This window comes from Mobula birostris, chromosome 13 (assembly GCF_030028105.1).
Source record: "Mobula birostris isolate sMobBir1 chromosome 13, sMobBir1.hap1, whole genome shotgun sequence".
NCBI classification, from domain to species: Eukaryota; Metazoa; Chordata; class Chondrichthyes; order Myliobatiformes; family Myliobatidae; genus Mobula; species Mobula birostris.
The window spans coordinates 48918536-48944050 of record NC_092382.1 but is presented as its reverse complement, the minus strand read 5'-3'; the positions used below and the strand labels follow the sequence as shown (position 1 = coordinate 48944050).

The 25515-nt window shown below is 43.4% G+C and overlaps 1 protein-coding gene across 3 annotated transcripts in view; it reads right to left on the bottom strand.

Annotated features, from left to right (window-relative positions):
• Positions 1 to 25515, bottom strand: part of LOC140206813 (NACHT, LRR and PYD domains-containing protein 3-like) — a 36315-nt gene that overhangs the window by 4617 nt on the left and 6183 nt on the right. Inside the window, exons 3-9 of one of the 3 annotated variants that reach the window (XM_072275051.1) lie at positions 20885 to 20977; positions 16879 to 16971; positions 11326 to 11492; positions 9283 to 9454; positions 9115 to 9180; positions 2623 to 4360; positions 1436 to 1522 (exon numbers count right to left, since the gene is read on the bottom strand). In XM_072275051.1, coding sequence (XP_072131152.1) covers positions 1436 to 1522; positions 2623 to 4360; positions 9115 to 9180; positions 9283 to 9454; positions 11326 to 11492; positions 16879 to 16971; positions 20885 to 20977 — 2416 coding nt within the window. The remainder of the gene's footprint in view (positions 1 to 1435; positions 1523 to 2622; positions 4361 to 9114; positions 9181 to 9282; positions 9455 to 11325; positions 11493 to 16878; positions 16972 to 20884; positions 20978 to 25515) is intronic. The other 2 variants (XM_072275053.1, XM_072275052.1) reach the window with 2 other exon arrangements.

The window sequence follows — 25515 nt, the reverse complement described above, 5'->3', positions numbered from 1 at the left end:
CGTCAGTGGTGGGTAAATTGATGGAAAGTATTCTTAGAGATGGTATGTATAATTATCTGAATAGACCAAGTCTGATTAGGTACAGTTAACATGGATTTGTACGTGGAATGCCAAGTTTAACAAATCTTATTGAATTTTTTGAAGAGGTTACTAGGAAAGTTGACGAGGTTAAAGCGGTGGATGCTATCTATATGGACTTCAGTAAGGCCTTTGACACGGTTCCACACGGAAGGTTAGTTAGGAATTTTCAATCGTTAGGTATTAATATTGAAATAGTTAAATGGATTCAGCGTTGGCTGGATGGGAGACACCAGAGAGTAGTGGTGGATGACTTTTTCTCAGATTGGAGGCCGGTGACTAGTGGTGTGCCTCAGGGATCTGTACTGGGTCCAATGCTGTTTGTCATATACATTAATGATCTGGATGATGGGGTGGTAAATTGGATTGGTAAGTATGCAGATGATACTAAGATAGGTGGAGTTGTGGATAATGAAATAGGTTTTCAAAGTTGCAGAGAGATTTAGGCCAGTTAGTAGAGTGGCCTGAAAGATGGCAGATGGAGTTTAATGCTGATACATGTGAGGTGCTACATTTTGGTAGGACTAATCAAAATAGGACATACATGAAAAATGTTAGGGCATTGAAGAATGCAGTATAACAGAGGGATCAAGGAATAATGGTACATAGTTCCCTGAGGGTGGAATCTCATGTGGATAGGGTGGTGAAGAAAGCTTTTGGTATGCTGCCTTTATAAATCAGAGCATTGAGTATAGGAGTTGTGATGTAATGCAAAATTGTACAACGCATTGGTAAGGCCAAATATGGAGGATTGTGTACAGTTCTGGTCACCGAATTATAGGAAATATGTCAACAAAATAGAAAGTACAGAGAAGATTTATAAGAATATTACCTGGGTTTCATCATCTAAGTTACAGAGAAAGGTTGAACAAGTTGAGTCTTTATTCTTTGGAGCGTAGGAGGTTGCGGGGGGAGGGCGGGACTTGACAGAGGTATTTTAAATTATGAGAGGGATGGATGAAGTTCACGTGGATAGGCTTTTTCCATTGAGAGTAGGGGAGATTCAAACAAAAGGACATGAGTTAAGATTTAAAGGGCAAAAATTCAGGGGTTACATGAGGAGCAACTTCTTTACTCAGATAGTGGTAGCTGTGTGGAACGAGCTTCCAGCAGAAGTGGTTGAGGCAGGTTCAATATTGTCATTTAAAGTTAAATTGGATAGCTATATGTAGAGCAAAGGAATGGAGGGGTATGGGCAGAGTGGAGGTTGGTGGAACTAGGTGAGAGTAAGCGTTCGGCACAGACTAGAAGGGCGAGATGGCCTGTTTCCGTGCTGTAATTGTTATATGGATATATTAATGTTCAGTGTCAGACACCCAGTGACTGTAAACACAATCTCCCACAGTCTGGTACTTACCACAGTTTCTGTATTTTACACTCCGGGTTCCTCAGAGCCGCAGACACCAGTTTCACTCCTGAATCTCCCAGTTTATTCTCCCCAAGTCTAAACACAACCAGACAAATTGACGAACAAAGTGATTCAAACCGTGGGTCTGAAGGAATTTCTCTCACTTGGATATTTCAGGAATGATTAAACCCTTCAGTGTAGCACTGATTGGAGTTCCCATCACTGTCAATGTCCCTAACTGCCCAGCTCCACGGTAGTCACTGAATGCCAGTAATTTTGTCTGTCGGTGAGACCCTGTAAACTCCACATATTCTGTCCCATTCCCCGATGGTCAGAAAATTGTTACTGACGAGTGAGTGTCGGAAGAGGCAGGGTTGGATGGCAGAAAGTCCTACAGTGAGGAGAGTTGTGGGTGGAGATTGTCCATGGGAGTTTGTGGAAGTCAGATCCCAGGAGGACGAGGTGGGGAGAGAGATCCCACAAGGGGAAAGGGATGAGAAAGAGAGATCCCCAAAGGAGGAAGGGAGATGGGGAAGAGAGACCCTACAGGACGAAGTGTATGTGGAAGAGAGATCCCACAGGAGGATACAGATGGGAAAATATAATCCCACAAGACAGGAGGCAGAAATAGATTGCACAAGAGGGGTGGGTCTGAACAGAGTCCCACAATCGGGAGAGGAGAGGAGCCGACTGTGCTGAGCAAAGCCACAGATTTCGACTGATGGTGATAGTCACACACGGGGAATGTCAGGGGAGGACAATCTCACAATGGTATTCTTCCCTTCTCATTGGGGCAGTCTGCTGACGGTCTCTTGTCCCTCACTGGGAAGTGGGTGTGAATCTCCGACCCACCTGCTGCAGTCAGTGTCGGTCTGGGTGTCAGTAACAGTGAGAAGGAATATTGTCAATGGATGTGTCACAGGCAGCGAGAAACACGGCCATTCCTGTAATTTACTACCATTAAACCAGTGGCCGTTGTTCACTGATCTGATGAACTCTCCAACATCCCTTCACAAAGAACCACAGAACCCTCCTGGCCTTGGGGAATTGCTGACCGATTCCCCCCGCCCCCCCGCCCCATCATTTCACACTGTTCTTCACGATCTGATTTACTACAGTTTTACCCAAATCCCTTGACATTGAAACAACACAATTGGACAGTTTCACAGATCTGAGTGAGAGTTAAATTAAGTTACCTCAAATCCTGGCACTTGTGCAGCCCAGGTCCCAGCCGCTGGATTCCTTCACACTGAATGTGGCAGCACTCCAGGTCGAGCTGTTTTATTGTATCACAGAGTCCGATGGCACGAGACAGGACTGCACAGTCAATCGGGGTCAGTGTCATTCCACGGAATGAAAGTCTTTCTACAGATCCCAGTGAAGCCTGAGCCAGCCCACGATTCTGAGACTCAAACAGGTAATTCAATGTGTTCAGGAGGCTTCTTTTACCAGCATCACTCCTCATGTCTCCACTCTGGCGTTTAACCTCCTCCTTCACCCAGTCAATCACCCGGCAGGTTGTTTCATGAGGAAATGGACCCAGAAACTCCTCCAGGCCCCGAGCTGTCATTGGGGAGGAGAGACCAGCAACAAAACGGAGAAATACCTCAAATCGCCCATCTGTCGTGTTGTGGGCTTCAGTGAGGAATTTCAGGATATCCTCGGGATGTGGATTCAGGAATTGTGCGACTGCAGCTATAAACTCTTGGATGGTGAGGTGTGGGAATGTGTACACCACACACCGGGCAGAATCCTCTCTCTCCAAAAGCTCCATCAGGAACCCGGACAGGAACTGGGAAGGATGCAGATTGTACTTGATCAAATCTCCATCTGTGAACACAATCTTCTTCTCGGACACTCCTGTGAAGGCCATCTGACCAACCCTGAGTAACACATCACGGGGGTTCTCAATATCACGGCCGTGGTTTTTTAAGATGTTGTAAGTATAGTAGGAATATAATTGGGTTATAGTTTTGGGAACTCGCTGGGAGTCCCTGTCTCTTTGTGTGAAGAAAGGGCCCAGTGCCAGAGCGAGGATCCAGCAGTAGGAGGGGTTGTAGCTCATGGTGTACAGGATCTCGTTCTCCTCCACGTGTTTGAAAACAGCTGCTGCCACCGTCTGATCTTCAAAATGCCGGATAAAATATTCCTTCCGTTCCTCACCAACAAATCCCAGGATTTCAGCCCAGACACTGATCTCCGCATTTTCCAATAATTGTAACGCAGTGGGTCGGGTTGTCACCAGCACTGAACACCCTGGGAGCAGTTTGTGCTGGATTAAATTGTACACAATGTCAGACACTTCACACCACCACTCGGGATCTGGGCACTGGTGCTTGGGTTCTGTATCTCTCCGACTGTCAGCAAAATCGATTCTGTGTTTGAATTCATCTAGACCATCGAATATAAACAGTAATCCCTTTGGGTTCTTCCAGACTTCTCTCAGGAATTCCCCAAAGTAAGGATACTGACCCAGAATCAGTTCCCTCAGGTTTATTCTGCAATTAATCGTGTTTAACTCCCTGAATTTGAAACTGAAGACAAACTGGAATTGTCGATATATTTCCCCCGTGCTCCAGTCATAAACGATCTTTTGTACCATTGTCGTTTTCCCAATTCCCGGGATTCCGGCCACTGCTGCTGAACTCCCAGATTTCGATTTCCTCCGGGAAAAGCTGCTCTGAAACAACTGATCAGTCCGGATTTTTTCCAGCTCTCCGCGAAGGTGTTTCTTTCTCCATTTTTCATGGGTTCGGCCTGTCGCCAGCAGCTCATGTTCCACCAGTCTCCGATCTCGAACAGTAGAAATGACCGTGATCTCAGCGTATCGATCAACCAGCTGGAAAATCTTCACCTTCTCCGTCATCAGGATAGTGTTCACTCTCAGTGTTTCTGTTTGTGCCCGCAGAGTCTCTTTGTGTTTCGCTTGAACGTCTTCCAAGGGGAAAGAGATATGAACCAGAAAATATCAGACTTCCACCATCTAATATTCAGCGAACAGTGAAGGTGGAAGTTCCTACCGCTATTTCGTTATAATCTTCCTGCCCACATAAAGACACATGTGATTTTCCTGTCCAGAGACTCTTCCTGACACCCAATGATTTTTGACAGATCATCAATAATGACTCCACAATCTCTTTCATAACAGCCCCTTACTGATGGGCCACTCTGGCGTCCTGGTGGCCTCATCCTTTGTTTTTCACTGCCCTGAACTTGTTTGAAAATTTCACACCAGTTCCTCAGCTCTCAGCAATGTCCTCTGACCCAACACCAGTCATCCTTCTGCATTGGAATCACACAGTAATATTTTGAATTAACAACTTTAATTCCCATTCATAGACAATTTCTGCTCATCACTACCTCTCAGTCAACCTGCTTCATCGCAAAAGTCCACATGAAACCTTTACTCCTTCAGCTCAGCCATTCTGCCTCTTCACCCTTCCAAATATCCAATGATAGCCCTTGATCTGAACTATAATATCCATTTCCTAAAGCTCTTCAACCTTTTTCCAGAATCGTCTTTATTGTTGTATTTGTTATCCGGGGTATTGTACAGATAAATTAGGGATAAAACGTGAACAAAATATGCATAGATTCCTTGAGAAAATCCATGTTGAATATGCCGGGCAACTGTTGTCACTAGTTCACTGGGAAAGTTTCCTGTTCCACCGCAAAAAGAGATGGAATCAAACGAGTTTGTGAGTTGTGAGGAATTTTGGCTGCAGAGTGTGTTCAATTTATTTCTTTGGCCAATAAGCTGGTCTACTGTTGGGATATATTGCAATGTTACAAATAATAATGAATAAACAGGAAAAGAAGCCGTCTTACATGTAAGGGGGTTTCGACTTTTATGTTACTGCGGAGGCTAATTAAAACTGCGTCTTTGTTATCTTAATCAGGGGAATGTGGCTTTGTTGTGTTAAACGCTGAGAAAGTTTGCGTTAGCAGCTTGTTTTGGTTTAGAGGGTGCTATTAACCAATTGGGATAGTTGTTATGGTTTTGGTTTATTTGAAGATACTGTATGCGGGGGTTTTGGGGCAGAAGGCGGGAGAGCGAGACAGAGGATGGACCAGGTGCTGTGAGTCCGCTAACGGGGTCGGACCCGGAGCGGGACGTTCGGCGAGGAGACGGAGACGGACTCGTGTGGAGCGTCTCGTCGACCACCGTTGTTGGTCCCAGGTGGCCGGTCGAGGTGGTCCGAGGGGGTCGCAGGGTGAAGAAGAAGGTCCTTGAGCTCCAACTGTTTGTGCACCAAGAGATTGAACTTTGATAAGTGTGGCGCCTTTTATTTTCCTTTTATATTTTAGTCTCTTTTAATTATATAGTTCCAGTAATAAACTGTATAACATTTAATTGCATCTGGTGTATTGTCTGTTATTTGGGCGGGGTGGGGTAAATCACACAGCATCCACACAAACAAATTACTCAGTTTGCCAAAGCAGAGGCTGTTTCCCTAAACGACAGCGAGCGAGCGACCCTGAGGGTGGCCGGGGGCTACATACAGATTGGAAAAAAAAAATAGTGACAGTTGAAACTATGAAGCAAGTGCAGATTATAAGCGTCTATTTTACCCCGTCAATCAGCTTAACAGGACTGTGGTCAACCATGATACGGTTGATAAAGGGATGTGAAAAATTGAAGACGTTAGGAAGTGAATGTATTTATATGGACACTGGGAATCTGAGAGGTGGCGAATATTGAATTGGATTACTTCACTTGGGCACTGATTTAATTGGATCACGGCGCTTTTTTATTCCCCTTTTGATTTCTATCTTTGAAACTGTGCCTGGATCGATAATATTAGTTTTAACATGTTTACCAACAAGTTAGATTTCCAACTCTTGTCCATTAACGTAATAAGCAATACATGTAAGTTCAAGTAACAAATCTGAGCCAACATCTCAATCAAAACACTTACATTTTGAAGAGGATGTTCAGCTATTTAACCATGAAGTGAAAGCCAACTTACACATGAACTTTGTGCCTTCCTTGCAGAAAGAGTGCAACCACTTTGATTCAGATATCGCACACACCTTATCAGGAGATACAGGAGTAGATAAGCTACACAGAGCTGTTACAAATGAGAGTGCCGTCGTAGAAGTAGATTCCAACTTTCCTAAAAATGAATCTGAATTGCCTTACATTAACAGATTGAAGAGGATATAACGTTTAAAGTGTGTCAAGGAGATATCCTGCAGTTAAAGTATTTTAAATATGGATAATGTAGCTAAGCTTCATAGCAGTTATGGAAAGGAGAACAGATGGATTGGACATAGATATCCTGAAGTTGAAGGATTATTTTGATTGTATACCACAGCGCTGATTGAAGATAATTCTTCACCCATTAAACCGGAGTCATTCAAAAGTGAGTAGTGGGACTTTGGGGCCAATGTGCCCCCTTAGGTGCCAAAGGAATAAATTGTAAGGAAAATTTAACATCAAGGTTTATCAGTGGTTTAACTGATAAAAGGTGGTATTCTCAGATATTGAGAGTAAAAAACAAAGAAAATGTTCTGACAAGAGTAGAGTATAAATACTGGAAATGAGTTCTAAGACCAGTCTGGGAGTGAATGACAATCGTTAAGAAAAAAGCAAAAGGCTTTTGTGAATACATCAAAGGCAAGAGAGGTTCAGTGTATCAAGACACTGCCAAGGGTATGTGGGTCATCAGTGTATGAGGAAACCTCCAGGGCTGTTTGGAGGCGTTCGACCAAGTACCGGGTCACTTTCAGAATTGCATGGTGCTTCACAGTGTATTATGATCTAGCCAGGTGTTTCTTCAGATTTCCCCATCATCAACACCCTGCCAGAGGTATATGCAATCAATAGTTCTAATGTGGATTAAATGAAGTATATTTTAATACTCGTGCTTATTGTGCTGCGTGGGAGTTGGGCTGAAGGAACGGATTCATTATTTTTTAGAGATACAGTACAGTAGCAACCACTTCCAGCCATGCGCTCACACTGCCCAACTAAACCGATGTGACCAAATAACCTATTGATCTGTACATCTGGACTTGGACTGATTGAAGACAGTCAGCATGGCTTCGTGGGTAATAGGCCATGTCTAGCCAATCTTATAGAGTTCTTTGAGGAAGTTACCCGGAATGTTGATAAAGACCAGATAGTGGATGTTGTCTATATAGTCTTTAGTAAGGTATATGACAAGATCCCACATGGGAGTTTTGTCAAGAAGGTTTAGTGCTTGGCATTCAAGATGAGGTTGTAAATTGGACTCAACACTGGCTGACTGATGGTTGCCTGTTTGACTGGAGACAAGTGACACGTACTGCAGGGTCGGGGTTGGGTCCATTGTTGTTTGTCATTATATCAAAGATCTCGATTATAATGTAGCTCACTGGATCAGCACATTTGAGATGATATCAATATTGTGGGTGTACTCGACAACGAGGAATCCTATCGTGACTCGCAGCTGGATCTGGAACTTCAGGAAAAATGGCTGAAAATCACAAATACAAATTAATGCAGACAAGCGCGAGGGTCCGACACAGTGAATGGTAGGACACTGAGGAATGTGGTAGAATAAAAAGATCTGGGAATACAGGTCCATAATTCATTGAAAATGGCGTCACAGGTAGACAGGGTAATAAAGAAAGCTTTTGGCATATTATTCTTCATAAATCAAAGTACTGAGTACAGGAGATGGGATGTTTTGTTGAAGTTGTGTGAGACATTGTTGAGGTCTAGTTATGATGACCTACAGGAAAGATGGAAATAAGGTTGAAAGAGTACAGAGAACATTTTGCACGGACGTTGCCATATCTGGAAGACCTGAATTATAACGAAAGTTTGAATGGATTGGGATTGTGATCCTTGGAACGCGGAAAATTGAGAGGAGCTTTGATAGAGGTATATAAATTTATGGGGGGTATAAATCGGCAAAATGTAAGCTAGCATGTTCGACTGACAATATGTGGGACTACAACGAGAGGCCATGGTGAACTTTTTAAAGGGAATATATTGGGAAAATCCTTCACTCAGATGTTTGTCATTGTGTGAAACAAGCTGCCAGCACAAGTGACGCATGTAAGCTCGACTTCAACGTTTAAGAGAAGTTTGGATAAGTACATCGATGGAGGTCAGTGGGAGTAGGCCTGATGCTGTGCAGTACTTTTCTATGACTCCAGCTTCAGAATGTGGGAAGAAACTGGAGCATCCAGAAGAAACCCGCACGGCCACAAGAGACAGTACAATCTCCTTACGGACTGGAAGCGGGAATTGAACCTAGATCACTGATGCTGAAAAACTGTACGCTCACCGCAACTCTAGCATGTCGTCCTAACCGTGGAAGAACTTCTCGACTCTTCCACTCTCAGACAATCTGGGGCTATCTGCTGTGTCAGCAGCCAGCATTGTTGGAATTCACAACACATCAGCAGACTGCCAGCAATGTCTGTGTTTCTTGGGCAGCAGGACCTTGCTGGATGTAAATGCCTAGGTGACTCTTACGCATACTGAACTGAGTTATTTGCACAACATGTCAGGAATGGTCTGAAGTGTAGCTTCAACTCAGAATACCAATTGACTGATAGTGATTTCCAGTCATGACCACCCCTTTCCACAAACACTGACAGCTGGGCTCCTAGTTTCAGCAATCTGTGAACAATTGCTGTTCAGCTTCATTTCTGTCAAGTAATCAGTTTCAATCATTTATTTCATCACTCACCCCTCAGCTGCGATGGTAACTCACAAAAGCCTCGGCTGACATTCATGTGTTCATATGGATCAGGACCTGTTGACATCGAAAAACTTTCATGGAATTGGGTGCCAAGTGCATTGTTAAATATGGAAAGTTTCAATCTGATTTAGGGCAGAGTGTGTTATTTCACTGTACCGAGTTCCTGGATTTCCATCAGTATTTTGTCCAACTTTGGTAACTCCTTCCTCATTTCCACAAAGGATTCCCACATCACCCTCTGGGCCTGGGCGCCTTTTTCCATCACCAGACTGAGGAAGAGTTTGGAACTCTCTTCCTGGTTTCTCCTCTCAACGAGCTTCGTGACTTCCTGTGAATAACAACAGTGAAGATCAGACGGAGAGACACAGAACGATGAGGAAAATATCTGCTCATTGATCGGACATTCAAATAGTCTCTTTGCCCAAGGACACCGGGGCAACCACTGGTCTGTCTCCTGATCCATTCTGCAAATCTATGGGTTCATACAATGGAACCAAAACACGAACTAAAGGTAATAACAAGTTAATATTATTGTTGCAGAGTGAAGTAATCTCCTTTGCACATTCCTTTATAATGCCTGTGGACCTGTGACATGTTTTTTTTTGGTGATGGCAATGTGAGATAGACGTTTGCCATTAACCCGTAGACTATGCCTCGTAACAACTCTACTGCTGCTGCACAATGCATTGTCCCATGGACAAAGAGCTTCGCGGCGCTCTCCGGTCTGGTTCTGTCTCTTTCAGTATGATGAAAGTGACATGACATGGATGTGATCAGTGAGAACATTTCTTACCCACAAGCACTCGGGGTGATGACCTCTATTGGCAGATACCACAGTTGAAAAGTTGACTATGTTTGATTATATTGGATTGTGTCTTGACTAGTCTCTGGGACAACTCGGCAAATTCCTACTGTTCTAAAGGATCCTCCCAGGTGACCAGGCTGATGTGTCCTGATCTAAAGTGAATCCTTTGAGTTAGTTATCAGGTTCTATATGATGAGTACATTCGTACTGTCCTGGAAAAATGGAGCTGGTGAGACAGCAAAGAAAACTTCAGCAACTCTACAGTTCACACTTTTCTATATTACGAATATTGCAAAGCCTTTCACTTGCAAGTTGTTATTTTTGAACCGACCTGGTGTATGTGTGGTGCTGTGGGGGAATTCGGCAAACTGGAGTCTCTAGTGTACACATCCGCCACGGTCATTGCTAATTCGAACTTGGGGCCAGATTGAAGTGGCAGGGAATGGGCCCGAAAGCGAAGAATTAGCCAATGTTTTGTCGATTTCAGTGCCAGACCAGATCGAAAACTTTCTGATGTTGCAGCTGCGAGGGGCAAGCCGGTGTTTAGTTCACTGATTCTCGAAATTTACTCACATCTGCGGGTCTGGTCTGGGATCAAGGACCGGCTGCAACAGTGAATCTGGCTTGGGTGACTGTGAACTCACTTTCCACTTTGGTGTTCTCTGCAGTTCATATTCTGGGTAATAATTGTTTACTTTTAATGTTCGGATGATCTATTTTGTTTTTCAAACATTGGGTGTTTGGCAGTCTCTGTTATGTGAGTTTTTTTAAAGAATACGTCCTATCGTGTTTCTTCAATGTCTGTAAGAAAGCGAATCTCAAGGTGGTATACTGTATACATACTTTGATAATGAGCGTTGTTTGAAGCTATGAAATGTTGAAGATAATTTGAGCAACACATGATAGGAAAGATTTAGGGCGACTTGGCCAATTTTCCTGCTGTGTGATTCTAATGCGAGGACCACGACACATTACCGAAATTCCAGGCACCTGGCTTCGTACGGGAGTGATGTGACCATATCGATGTCGTGGCCAGGTGTCTTTCCACACATGGCAGCAGGGAACTGGACATCTACATCGTCCATGAGGAGAAATGAAATTAATCCGAATGTGACCAAAGATCTTCATGGGTATTTTAATCGGGTTTTTATTTCTGCTGCTGATTCACTGAATCGCATTTCTCTCACCAGTGTGTTAAGTTCAGCATGTTTGTACTGATGAATTAAGTTTGAAACTGCAGTTAGCCCTGATGCAAATGTTTTGGACCCAATTTGTTCAGTGATCAATATCATCACTGCAGTGTAGAGAAACAAGAGGATGAGCTAGACTGACTGTTGTCTCTCATCCCTCTTTTCACCAAAATGAACTGTATCCCAACCATTTTTCCCACTCACCTCGTGTTCCCGTTTGCTGAATTGTCCTTCCTGTCTCAAAGTCAAGCTGAGTCCTTCTACCCGCTCCTCAATCGCAGGTTTCAGTCTCTCTCGGTAGAAAATGGTCATGTTGCGCAGTTGATAATCTTCACACTGTGTCAGGAGATCTGAGATCGTAGAATTGGGATCTGGGAATCGAAATATAAAAACACTGTACAGTACTCTGCAACGTGGAGTGGAGTGCGAGTTGGTAAATCTGACGGAGAGAAAAGTATATTGGAAAAGAGCGTGCACCGCAGGAGGGGCGTGGGATCCATGGCAGAGATGGCGGGAGGGAAGTGAGACAGGTAGCAGAATAGAAGTGCCTGGGGTCGGCTGTAGTAAGGGTACGGATACATCCAGCCCTAAGAACCGAGGCAAGGTAATTTGGTTCCAAACAATTGGCTTATTGATCATTACTAATGTCTCTCTGGTGTTCTTTCCCTACACTTTTCCAAACAATTCCCCTCTCTCTGCCCCCTTCGCCCTTTCAGTCCACAATAAAGGCGCGTATCAGAATCAGATTTATTATCACTCACACATTTAACTTTTTTTTTTTGTTTTGCAGCTGCAGTACCATTCATTACATAACATTACTACAGTATTGCGCAAAAGCATTAGGGACATATATATAGGTAGGGTGCCAAGAGTTTTGCGCAGTTCCGTATGTAGGCCCCACATTCGCCCAATCCACCATGAGCTGCACGGAACAGCATTGCCGTTCGCCCCACACGCATCATCGCTTCAGTTATACTTTCTCCTTCCTTCTACTAAAGCTGTCATTGCCACCACAATGATGAGGAAGCGGGTGTAAAATATTGCAATCCCCCCTCCTCTCCAAAATGTAACAATGTTCAGTGTTAGTAATTACAGTGGGATTGCAATATTGTCAACTTTCCTGTCGAGTATGTGCTCTTGGATTATTTATTTATATAGCATCCAGCCAGACCTCTAATCTGCTCATTCCTGGGATGTGAACGCCATTTACAAAACTGCCAGCTGTGGTGTACCTCATTGCAGAGGGAGGGGATGCCTTCATTTTAGAGAGCAGGTAAAAATCGACTGGATTAGGTCTGGTGTCATGCTCAGACACAGAGTGACAAGTTGGGGTGCTGATCCTTGAGTGGGCTATATGAACAAATTTGGTTCTCGAGATTACGGACACTGTCCTATCAGCATTTTGTTTTATCACAGCACATCACTATTCCAGAATCTCTGGTAAGATTCGAACCTACATTACGCTCAATGTCTATGGGGCTGCACAGACAAGCAATGCCATCATACCTGGTATTTAAAACTCTGCATATTTTTCTCCTCCTTTCAGCTGTCAGTTTTCTCCTTTGGCCTGTGTGTCTCCCTGGTCCTAATGTGCCTCGATATCAAAATGGTCACCAGTCTTCTCATGAATATTGCCTGATGTATTTCAACATAAGAAGAGAAGGCAGGTGTATTGGGTGGAGTGGGATCCTGGATCAGCCATAATGGAATGGCCTAATTCTGCTCTTATGTTTCATGGTCTCATGACCTACCCAGGAATTTTAATCTTGAGTTGCAGGTGGTGGAAAGCACTTTACTAGGCAGATAGTGGAGTGGTTGTGCAAAAAAATATTGCAAGGCCTACATAGAAAGTCAGGGACAGTAAGATTAGGCAAAATGGGAATACTGTTCAGAGTTGCGTGTATATTAGTGCAGGGAATATTGTTCGTAAGGCGTTTAAGCTCAGTGCGTGGATCATAATGTGGAATTATGAAATTGCAGCCATTAATGAGAATTGTATGCAGGAGAGGCAGGACTGGAAACTTAATGTCCCAGATTTCCATTGTTTTAGACTTGGCAGAGTAGGAGGGAATAAAGAGTGAGGTGTGGTATCACTAAACAGGGAAGGTGTCGTGCAAAAGTTCAGACAGGGCAGACTGGACAGCTGGCCTACTGAGGCATGGACTATATTCGCCAAAGTGCTGTAGTGCTCCGTGATTAACTACATTTTTGACCTGTACCCTGGAGAATACTCGAGTTATTCCGATGATTACGGATTCCAAATCCTTATTTGTCTCCTTTAGCACTGCCTGACCTGCACATCATCATCACTCCAGTCTGGGTGACCGCCTATTGCTAGGCGAATTTCACAGGAAACCTCTCTTCCCAGTCAGTACATTAATGCACACCAGAGTCCTCAGTGAATCCATTCCCTCTCCAGATTTCCTTAGAATCATTCAGCGCTACAGCCCAGAAACAGACACTTCGGCCGAAATCTTAATCTGTCTAGTTCCATCGACCTGCAGCTAGAACAACGCCCTCCATGTCCTTCCCAGTCATGTACATATACTGAATTTGTCATGGCTCGGTCCATGAAGTCCATATTCCGATTCACGGTCCGGTCCATCGACCCTTGCTCCAGGTTTTCCTGTCTACCCTGTTTCTGTTCTTGTTGAGCTCTAATTGAGGCAGCTGATGCTCGTTGGGGCTGGCTGCATGAATATCTTCAGAGACCAGGGTGTGTCTGCTGGATTGTTCTTGTCCTTACTCCTTGTATCCCTTTCTCTGCCTGTTTCCTCGCCTGAAGCCTTGCCGGTAACTCTCACCTCGTCTCGCCTTCAGTCTTGTCCTGGAGCCACCCCGTACCTAGCTCCATTCCTGTCCCTTGCCTCCGTCGGGTAAGCCAGGCCGTCTCGCCATTACCTGTGGTTAGTTCTGTCCCTTGCCTCCGTCGGGTGGTGATCCGCGTCCTGCCCAGGAATACCGTGCCCTGCCCAGGAGTAGCCTCCTGCCAAGCCTCACCTCAAGTCTCTAGCCTGAAGACTCCAGCCTCGTCTTGCCTGCCAGCCAGGACTCGTCCTTGCCTAGTTCTGGGATCCAAGCCAGAGGCAAGACCCAGGTACTGGGGCTTTGTCCTGTCTTGGCTCGGAGTCCAAGCCCGGGCTCCTAACTCTCTTGACCAGTCCTATTCTGGGTTCCCGGTTTTTGTGTCCATGTCCTTGCCCTCACCCTGCATTCTAGTCCTGTCCCTAGTACTTCAGTGCCTCTGTCTTGCACTTGGGTCCGTTCCCAGCCATCGCCTTATGACAGAATTCCCTTAAATGCTGAAATTGTGTCGGCATCCACCACATCCGCAGGCACCATTTTCCACACTCTAGCCACAGTTTGATTGAAGATAATCCGCTTATTCCTCTTCAACATTGCACCATTCACCCTTAACTCATGATCTCTTCTTCCAGTCAAGGCATAATTTTATATAGCTCTATCAAATCTCCTTTTGTTTTCCTGCACTCTAGGAAATGAAGACCACCCTCACACCAACCTCTGAGTGAAGATGATCCTCTTCTTGTTCCCTTTAAACATTTCTTTACTACTTTACTGTCACCAAACAATTGATATTAGAGCGCACAATCATCACAGCGATATTTGATCCTGCGCTTCACGCTCTCTGGAGTACAAATTGATAGTAAATAGTAAAAATTTTAATTATATATCATAAATAAAAATTTTAATTATATATCATAAATAGAAAATAGAAAAGGGAAAGTAAGGTAGTGCGCAAAAAAAAAAAAAAAAACCAAGAGGCAGGGCCGGATATTTGGATGGTACGGCCCAGATCCGGATCAGGATCTGTTCAGCAGTCTTATCACAGTTGGAACGAAGCTATTCACAAATCTGGCCATACAAGTCTTCAAGCTCCTGAGCCTTCTCCCGGAGGGAAGAGGGACAAAAAGTGTGTTGGTTGGGTGGGTCGTGTCCTTGATTATCCTGGCAGCACTGCTCCGACAGCGTGCGGTGTAAAGTGAGTCCAAGGACGGAAGATTGGTTTGTGTGATGTGCTGCGCCGTGTTCACGATCTTCTGCAGCTTCTTCCGGTCCTGAACAGGGCAACTTCCATACCAGGTTGTGACGCACCCTAGAAGAATGCTTTCTACGGTGCATCTATAAAAGTTAGTGAGGGTTTTCACCATTAATTCTTAATTCATGAACTAATTCCAGTATATACTCCTCATAATTTTCTATAGCTCTGTCTAGTCTTCTCATTCTATTTTGGTTTGGGTAATAAAGTCCGAACCTATTCAACCTTTCCCAACAATTCAGGTCCTCAAATCTCGGCAATATCCTTGTATTTTTTTTCTGCACTTTTGCAATCTTGTTGATGTATTTCCTGTACGTCAGTGAAGAGAATTGCACACAGCGCTCCAAATTAGTCCGCAATGAATAGAATTTCATCTTAATATCTGAACTCATGTAACACAATACCTTGATTTCTGGTGGCCAATGTGAAAAAGTTTTCATTATGACCTTTTCTACTTGTGATAGCACTTACAAGGTTCTGTTTATCTGTATTCTCATATTCCCCTGTTCTATAGCATTCTGCAGTACCCCAAAATTTCGCTGTGTAATCCTATACTGGCTTGCCTTTGCAAAATACAACACCTCACACATCTCTGCATGAAATTCCACCTGCGATTTTAAAACAAATGTCTTATGGTCCAAATCCCGCTGGAAAAATTGACGGATTTTTTTTTTTTCCCCCTGCTTATGTACCACCAGCCTCGGCGTCGTCTGTAAGCTTATTGATCCACTTGACCACGTCATCATCCAGATTGTTAATATAGATGCAAACAACAACAGACCCTAGACCAGTCCTTGAGGCAGACAACAAGTTACCGGCCACCAGTCCGAGAGCCAACTCTCTACCACCAGTCTTTGGCTCCTGCCACAAATCCAATGTCTAATCCAATTTATTATCACATTCTGAACGCCAAATGACTGAAACTTCTCGACTAAACTCCCATGCAGGATCTTCTCAAAGGGCTTGCCAAGATTTACTGCCTTTCCTCTATCAACCTTCATAGTATATTCCTTGATTACTCTATAAGACTGGATAGACATAACATACTACCACACAACCATGTTGAATATCCTTAAGCAGTCCCTGTCTATAAAAATTCTAACACTTAAAGTACTTCCAATAACTTTCCCAGTATTGATGGCACGTCCATCATAGTTACTCAGATTATCTTTAGAGCCTTTCTCAAACAACAGAACAGCAGGGGCGCCGCTGTAGCACAGCCGTTAGTTCGACACTATTGCTGCTCAGGGCATCTTAATTTGGAGTTCAATTCTGGTGTCCTCGCTGAGCACATTTGTATGTTCCAACTCATGTGGCGACTGTTTTCTCCGGATGTTCCGGTTTCCTCTCACAATCCAAAAACGTACCGGTGGTTAGTTTGATTAGTCGTTGCAATTTTACCCCCGAATTACATTAGGTTAAATCGGTGGGCTGCTCCATGGCACCGCTCGGTTGATTAAGGAAAGTTATTTGAACACATTTGACAATCTCTATCTCAGTCATCACATTTACAAGCATGGCAGTCCCAGTTACTGTCCATAAAATCTCTCAAGCAGTGATTATAATAAACATGTATATGTTATCCCTATATTTCTCAGCCCTTACGTCTTCCCTGTATTCCTATGAATTACGGGCCCAGGCATTAAATCTGGAACTGATGTTAAGGCAACATTTAACTTTGTTAGTATTCTGTAACGCACCTGTGTCCTGTCCCGCTTTGGAGCTCACTGGATCCTCATGCATATTCATACCTCCAGCCATGGTGGGGTTGGGGTTTTCAACATCCTGGCTCTCTGCAATAAACAGAATGAGGATTAGGTGATTTCCAATGACAGTAAGACACTGCTTTCTGTTCTGCTCTTTCCTCATCTGCAAACTGCTCTCTGTCTGTGAGGTAAATCATCACGTACATACTGACAATCTATCCAAACCCATTTACTTACCGCTTGTACAATTCCTGCAATGCCTTGGCGATTTTATTCATATCCGAAACAGAATGAGAGGAGAGGTTTAATAACGCTGGCATATGTCGTGAACTGGTTAACTTTGTGGTATCGGTGTAATGCATAATATAGATAGAAAAACAACATTGAACTATAGTCTATATATCTGAAATTTATAGTAATTCCAGTCGGATTTCAATATTGCCAACGTTCCCGTCGAGTATGTGCTCTTGGGTTATTTACTATTATAGCATCCAGCCAGACCTCTAATCTGCTCATTCCTAGGATGTGAACACCATTTACAAAACTTCCAGCTGTTGTGTCCTTCATTCTAGAGGGATGGAATGCCGTCATTTTAAAGAATGGGTAAAAATCGGGTGGATTAAGGTAGGCGTCGTGCTTAGACACAGAGTAACAAGTTCAGGTCGTGATACTTCAGTGGGTTATATGAACAAATTTTGTTGTCAGGATTACGGACATTGGCTGTTCACCAATTTATGTTATCACTTCACATCACTATTCCAGAATCTCTGGTGAGATTTGAACCTGCATTCTGCTCAATGTCTATGGGACTGCACAGACAAGCAATGCCACCAAATGTGGTATATAAAACCCTGCATGTTCTTCTTCTTTCAACTGCCAGTTTACTCCTTTGGCCTGTGTGTCTCTCTGGTCCTGATGTGCCTTGATCCCAAAATGGTCACCAATCTTCGCATGGAAATTGCCTGATGTATCTCAACACAAGAGAGAAGGCAGGTGTATTGGGGTGAGTGGGATCCTGGGTCAGCCAAATGGAATGGCGGAGTAGTCTCGATGGGCTAAATGGCCTAAATCTGCTCCTATGATTTATGGTCTCACAACCTACCCAGGCATTTTAATCTAGAGTTGCAGGTGATGGAAAGCATTTTACTATGCAGATAGTGGAGAGGTTGCACGAAAAATAAATGTTGCAAGGCCTACATATTAAGTCAGGAACGGTAAGATTAAGCAAGATGGGAATACTGTTTGGAATTACGTGCATATTAGTGAAGGGAATTTATTAACGACGTGGATGTGGGGTAGATGGGTGGGTTGGCAAGTTTGCAGATGACAAAGGTTGGTCGTGTTGTGGATAGTGTAGAGAATTGTCGAAGATCACAGAGAGGCATTGATAGGTTGCAGACATGGGCTAAGAAGTGGCAGATGGAGTTCAACCCGGAGAAGTGTGAGGCGGTACACTTTGGAACGACAAACTCCAAGGTAGAGTACAAAGTAAATGGTAGGATACTTGGTTATGTGGAGGAGCAGAGGAATCTGGGAGTACGTGTACACAGATCCCAGATAGTTGCCTCCACGTAGATAAGGTAGTTAAGAAAGCTTATGGGGTGTTAGCCTTCATAAATCGAGGGATAGAGTTTAAAAGTCGCGAGGTAATGATGCAGCTCTATAAAACTCTGGTTAGGCCACACTTCGAGTACTGTGTCCAGTTCTGTTCGCCTCACTAAAGGAAGGATGTGGAAGTATTGGAAAGGATACAGTGGAGATTTACCATGGTGCTGCCTCGTTTACAGAGTATGCATTATAATCAGAGATTAAGGAAGCTAGGGCTTTACTCTTTGGAGAGAAGGAGGATGAGAGGAGACATGATAGAGGTGTACAAGATAATAAGAGGAGTAATCGAGTGGATAGCCAGCGCATCTTCTCCAGGGCAGCACTGCTCAGTACAAGATGAGATGGTTTTAAGCTGGGAAGTTCAAGCTGGATATTAGAGGAAGATATTTTACTCAGAGTGTGGTTGGTGAGTGGAATGCGAGGAGTCAGTGGTGGAGGCAGATGTACTAGTGAACGTTAGGAGACTACTAGACAGGTACATGGAGGAATTTAAAGTGGGGGTTATATGGGAGGCAGGGTTTAAGGGTCAGCACAACATTGTGGGCCGAAGGACCTGCACTGAGATGTACTATTCTATGTTCTATGGTCTATGGAATACTGCTCGTAAGGTGGATAAGCTCAGAGCATGGATCATCATGTGGAATTATGAATCTGCAGCCATTAGTGACATTTGATGTCCCAGATTTCCATTGTTTTCAACATGGCAGAGTAAGGGAATAAAGAATAAAGGTGTGGTATTCCTAAACAGGAACGTTGCCGTGCAAAATCTCAGACATGGCAGACTGGACTTCTTCTCCTTTAGCACTGTCTGGACTGCACATCACCATCACTCCAGACTGGGTGAACTCTTGTTGCTGGGTCGATTTGTCAGGAAATCTCTCTTCCCAGTCACTACGTTAATGAACACCAGAGTCTTCAGTGAATCTATTCCCTCGCCAGGCATTTCTTAGAATCATTGAACACCACAGAACAGAAACAGACTCTTCGGCCGAAATATTAATCTGTCTAGTCCCATCGACCTGCAATCAGAACATAGCCCTCCATGTCCTTCCCATTCATGTACCTATATTTTCTTAAAAGTTGAAATCGTACCGGCCACCACCACTTCCGCAGGCACCGTGTTCCACACTCTCGCCAAAGTCTGAGTGAAGATAATCTCCTTGTTGTTCCTCTTAAACATTTTACCATTCATCCTTAAATCATCATCTCTTCTTCCAGTGTAGGCGCAATTTTATATAGCTCTATCAAATCTCCTTTCATTCTCCTGTACTCTAGGAAATAAAGACTATATTCACACCAACCTCTGAGTGAAGTTGATCCTCTTTTTCTTCCCTTTAAACATTTCACCATCAATCGTTAATTCATGAACTAATTCCAGTCTACACTCCTCAGTATCTTCTATAGCCCTATCTAATCTCCTGGCATTCTTTCACTCTGCAGAATAAAACCCGAATCTATTCAATCTTTCCTGACAAATCGGGTCCTCACATCCCGGCCATACCTTTGCATTTTTTCTGCCCTCTTTTAATCTTGTTGATGTATTTCCTGTGGGTAGGTGACGAGAATTGCACGCAGTACTGCAAATTAGTCCTCAATTAAGAGAACTTCAACTTAACATCTGAACTCCTGTAACACAGTACTTTGATTTCTGAAGGCCAATGTGCCAAAAGCTTTCTTGACGACCTTATCTACCTGTGATACCACTTACAAGGTTCTGTGTATCTGTATTCTCAGATCCCTCTGTTCAATAGCATTCTTCAGTTCCCCGAACATTCGCTGTGTAATCCTACTCTGACTTGTCCTCGCAAAATGCAACACCTCACACATCTCTGCATGAAATTCCATCTGCGATATTCAGCCAAATTTCATCGGGTCCAGATCCTGCTGGAAAATTTGACGGCCTATTACCCTGCCTATGTACCACCTACCTCAGTGTCATCTGCAAGTTTTTAATCCACTTTATCGCATCATCATCCAGATCGTTTATATAGATGCAATCAACAACAGATCCTGGACCAGTCCTTGCAGCAGACAACCAGGTACCGCAAACAACAGGAATTCTGCAGATGCTGGAAATTCAAGCAACACACATCAAAGTTGCTGGTGAATGCAGCAGTCTAGGCAGCATCTCTAGGAAGAGGTACAGTCGACGTTTCAGGGGTCTCGGCCTGAAAAGTCGACTGTACCTCTTCCTAGAGATGCTGCCTGGACTGCTGCGTTCACCAGCAACTTTGAATTAGGTACCGGCCCCCAGTGCAAGAGCCAATTATCTACTACCACCCTATGGCTTCTGCCACAGCTCCAATGTCTAATCGAATTAATTATCACATTCTGAAAGCCAAGTGAGTGAACCTTCTTGACTGAACTCCCATGCAGGACCTTATAAACGCACCTGTGTCCTTTCCCTCTTTGGAGTTCGCTGGATCCCCATTCATATTCACATCTTCAGCCATGGTGGGGATGGCGTTTTCAACTTTCGGGCTCTCTGAAATAAACATACATATGTATATATATATATATATATATATATATATTTGAAATAGTTCAATTAAATAGGTAGTGCAATAAAGAAATTTTAAAGGAAGTAGTGAAGTAGTGATCATGGGTTCAGTATCCATTCAGAAATCAGATGGCAGAGGGTGGGAAGCTATTGTTGAATCAGGCTTCTGTTCCTCCTTTCTGATGGTACTGGAAGCCCTGAATGATGGACGCCATCTCTTTGAAGCACTTCTCCTTGAAAATGTCCCCGATACTATGAAAGCTCGTACCCACCATGGTGCTGAATAATTTTACAACTCTCTGCAGCTACCCTTGATCCTGTGTAGTAACAGCCTCCGCTATGCCAGACAGTGATGCAATCGGTTAGAATGCTTTTAGTGACATACCAAATCTCCATAAGACAATAAGACCAAAAGACAAAGGAGCAGAAGTTGACCATTCGGCCCTTCGAGTCTGCTCCACTATTTTATCATGAGCTCATTCTTCTATTTAGTCCCACTACCCCACCTCCTCAAACTCTTGATGAAATATAGCCACTGTCTTGCCTTCTTAATGGCTGCATTGATATGTTGGGTCCAGGTGAGACCCTCAGACATAGTGACAACCAGGAACTTGAAATTTCTCACTCTCTCCACTTCTGATTCCTCTACGAGGACTTGTGTGTCTTCCCTCGTTTTACCCCTTCTGAAGTCCAGAGTGAGTTATTTGGTCTTACTGAAATTCAGTGAAAAATTGTTCATGGAAAGCTGTGACACCGGCTGATACATCTCGCTCCTGAATGGCCCCTCATCTCCATCTGAAATTCTGACAACAATGATGATATCATCAGCAAATTTAAAGATGGCATTTGAGATGTGCCTAGCCACACAGTCATGGATGCAGAGAGCGTAGAGCAATGGTTAAGGCCACACCCCTGTGGTGCACCAATGTTGATTGTCAGTGAGGTGGAGATGTTACACCGCCTTTAGAATGCATTCATCTCTCTTTGAAGTTTTCATGCTTTCTTGCTTTACAACATTGAATTACAATGGATCTATTTTGGCTTTTTGACACTAATCAACTGAAGAGACTATTTCGTGACACAGTGAAACACATTTCTAAAGAAATGGTCTAAAGATACAAACGTATTACAATTATTAATCACAAAACAATTGATTGCATAATTACTCACCCTTTCAAGAAGTATTTAGTAGATGCACCTTTCACAGTAATTACAGCCTTGAATCTGCATGGATCAGTCTCTATCAGCTTTGCACATCTGAACACTGAAATTTTTCCACATTATTCTTTACGTTACTGCTGAAACTCTGTCAGATTTTATGGGGTCCATGAGTGAACAGCTCTTTTCAAGTCGAACCGCAGATTCTCAATTGCAGTGAGGTCCACACTCTGACTTGGGCACTTCAGGGCATTAACGTTGTTTTTGAACAACTTCTGAGCAATTTTAGCTTTATGCTTTGAGTCATTTTCTTGCTGGAAAACAAATCTTCTCCCAGGTCGCAGTACTCTTGCAGACTGCATCAGGTTTTCATCCAGGATTACCCTGTATTTTGCTGCATTCATTGTAACCTCTATCTTCACAAGCTTTCCAGGATCTGATGTAGTAAAGCATCCCTATAGCATGATTAACTCACCACCATGCATCACGGTAGGGATGGACTGTTTTTGATGATGTGCGGTGTGCGCCAAACACAAGATTTAGTCTGATGGCCAGAAAGTTCAATTTTCTTTTCACCAGACCATAGAACCTTCTTCCAGCTGACTTCAGTGTCTCCTACCCCACATGTCTTCTGGCAAACTGTAGCCAAGATTTCATGCCAGTTTCTTTCAACAGCAACGTTCACTTTGCCACTCTCCCATAAAGCTGTGACTGGTAAAGCACCCAGGAAATAGTTGTTGTATGCGCTGTCCCTCCCATCTCAGCCACTGAAGCTAGTAACTCCTCCAGAGTTATCATAGGACCATTGGTGCCCCCCCCCCCCCCCCACCTCAGTGATTCACTTCTTGCACAGTCACTGTTATTGAGGACAGCCTGTTCTAGGCAGATTTACAGCTGTGCCATATTCTTTCCATTTCTTGACAATTGACTTAACTGTACTCCAGGGGATATTCAGTGACCTGGAAAAGTCCTCGTATCCATCTTCTGACTTGTGCTTTTCTACCAACTTTTCCCGGAGATCCTTGTTGTATTTATTTGTCTTCACGGTGTAGTTTTTGCCAAGATACGGACTCACCAGCAGTTGGACCTTCTATATACAGGTGTAGTTTTACTACAAGCAATTGAAATACTTTGACTGTGTGACTTCTAAAATCAATTGGCTGCACGAGTGATGATTTGGTGTGTCCTATTACAGGGGATGAACACCCATGCAATCAATTATTTTGTGCTTTATATTTCTAATTAATACAGATTACTTTGTGGAGATCTGTTTTGGCTTTCACGAGAAAGTCATTTTCATGTTGATCAGTGTCAAAAAAAGCCAAATTAAATCCATTGTAAAACAATAAAACATGAAAACTTCCAAGGTGAGGGGAGTGAATATTTCATAGGCACTGCATTTCAAATCCGCACAGATTTTGGTTTTCCAGTTTGGAAATTGAGAGTACAGTTGCAGAGAGAGATACAAATGCCTAGGTTCTCGACGTTTTCGATCAGAATTGTAGGAATGATAGTGTTAAATGATGAGTTGTAGTTAAATAACAGAATCCTGGCATAGGTATTTGTATTGTCGAGATGATCCTTGGCCACGTGGAGATGCAATTTGATCATATCCACTGTAGGCCTATTGTGGAGATTGGCCAATTACAGAGGATCCAGGTTCTTGCTGAAGTGGGAATTGATTCCAGCCATAACTGACCTCTAAAATAATTCCCACACCATAGATATGAGCGCTCAAGGATGATAGTCGTTAAGACATCTTATCCTGCTTTTCTTGTGCGCTTGAAACAGGTGGAAACTTGCAAATGTAGCAATGAGAAATTGAAAATAAACTTGAACAGTTGGTTGACACAGGTTTTCTGAGCCCTACCAAGTATTCCATTAGGCCCTGCCGCCCATGTACTTGTTTCTCAAATGTGGTGTTCATAACAACCCACACACTTCATCCCCTCTGGCGTTCCTGATTCCAAAAACCCTCTGCCTGAGGATTTCTTCAAGTCCTCTCGAAACATCTTCCCGATTGCACTAAATGAGGGGTTCAGAACCTTTATTATGCAATGGAGCACTAACATTAACCGAGGCGTCTATGGACTCCCAGTTGGGATCCTTACCCACGTACTCAACTCGGTCCTTCTACTCTTCCCAAGTTGGCTGTCGCAACGTATACATTTGTGTCTGATAGCAACTTTGAATCTTGAAAGGGGTGAGACTGCATGATCCCAGTGACCGTACACAAACTGAGATATGGGTACTCAGGAGAATGATTACAGCATAGGAGATGGAAGTACAGGAGTTATATTTTAACTTTAGTAATACTCTGGAGGCAATTAATGAGATTGGATTTACAGAAAGGTCCAAGTATGTTGGTAATTTAGTTACTGTTGGGATTTCACGATTTAAACTTGTCTAATGTTATTTTCTTTTGCATGGTGAATAACTTCGAATATTTATTTGTTTTAAAGTCTCGGAGTTTTTTCAATGTTCTCGAATTGTAACTGAAACTGTTTAACCCTTAGGAACAAGAGGTCTCTGACATGGTTTAAATTGTGAATATCTTGCATGCTTCAAATGTGTAAAATATGGCAACACTGAGTTTATTTGAGAGAAGAGAGTGTGAGTCTGCATTTATGTCTGTGAGAGACAGGGTCCAGAGACCATTTTCAAGAGGCTGTGCTTTTAAGACATTGCATGATGTGTTAAATTGCCGGGGGTCCCCATCCATCAGCTTTCTGTCGCTTCCTTGGTTCTCCGAAAAATGTGTGAAAGCTTGTCATGGTGGGACATGAATGTTCATTTTAAGGTTTGCAGTTACCTGCAAGGAAGAACAGTGCAAATACAGATTTTTTTTTCCTTCTTGTGATTTTTCTGGTATATTTTTCTTTTTTACACGGAAATAAGTTTAGATTAACTCTGGTCCCACAATGGCCAGGTATAATCTCAGTCGACGTGGACATTTGTGCATCTTTATTTAAGATACGGGAAGCCCACATTTCTGAGGAAAATGTGCATCTGGGGCAAATTAATCATTGCCGATAATTAAACTGGAAATTTGAAACTAACAGCTAACATTCCAACCCCTCTGTTTTTCCTTTCTCCAGCAAACCTCTTCCTGAAAATTTCTTTTTCAAGTCCTCTCGAAAGAAAATTCTCCATTACTGTAAACGGTCTGTTCACAACCTTTATTATATAATGAGCCCCTAACATTAACCGAGGAGGCTATGGATTTCAAGTTGTGGACCATGTACCCATGTACTCTGCTCACTCTTATTCCTATTCTCAAATCGGCCACCAGCAGGTATTCTGCAAATTCACCGGTAGCAGCTTGTATTTCGAGAGATTTCATTTGCAGTCCTGCCTGAGAAACA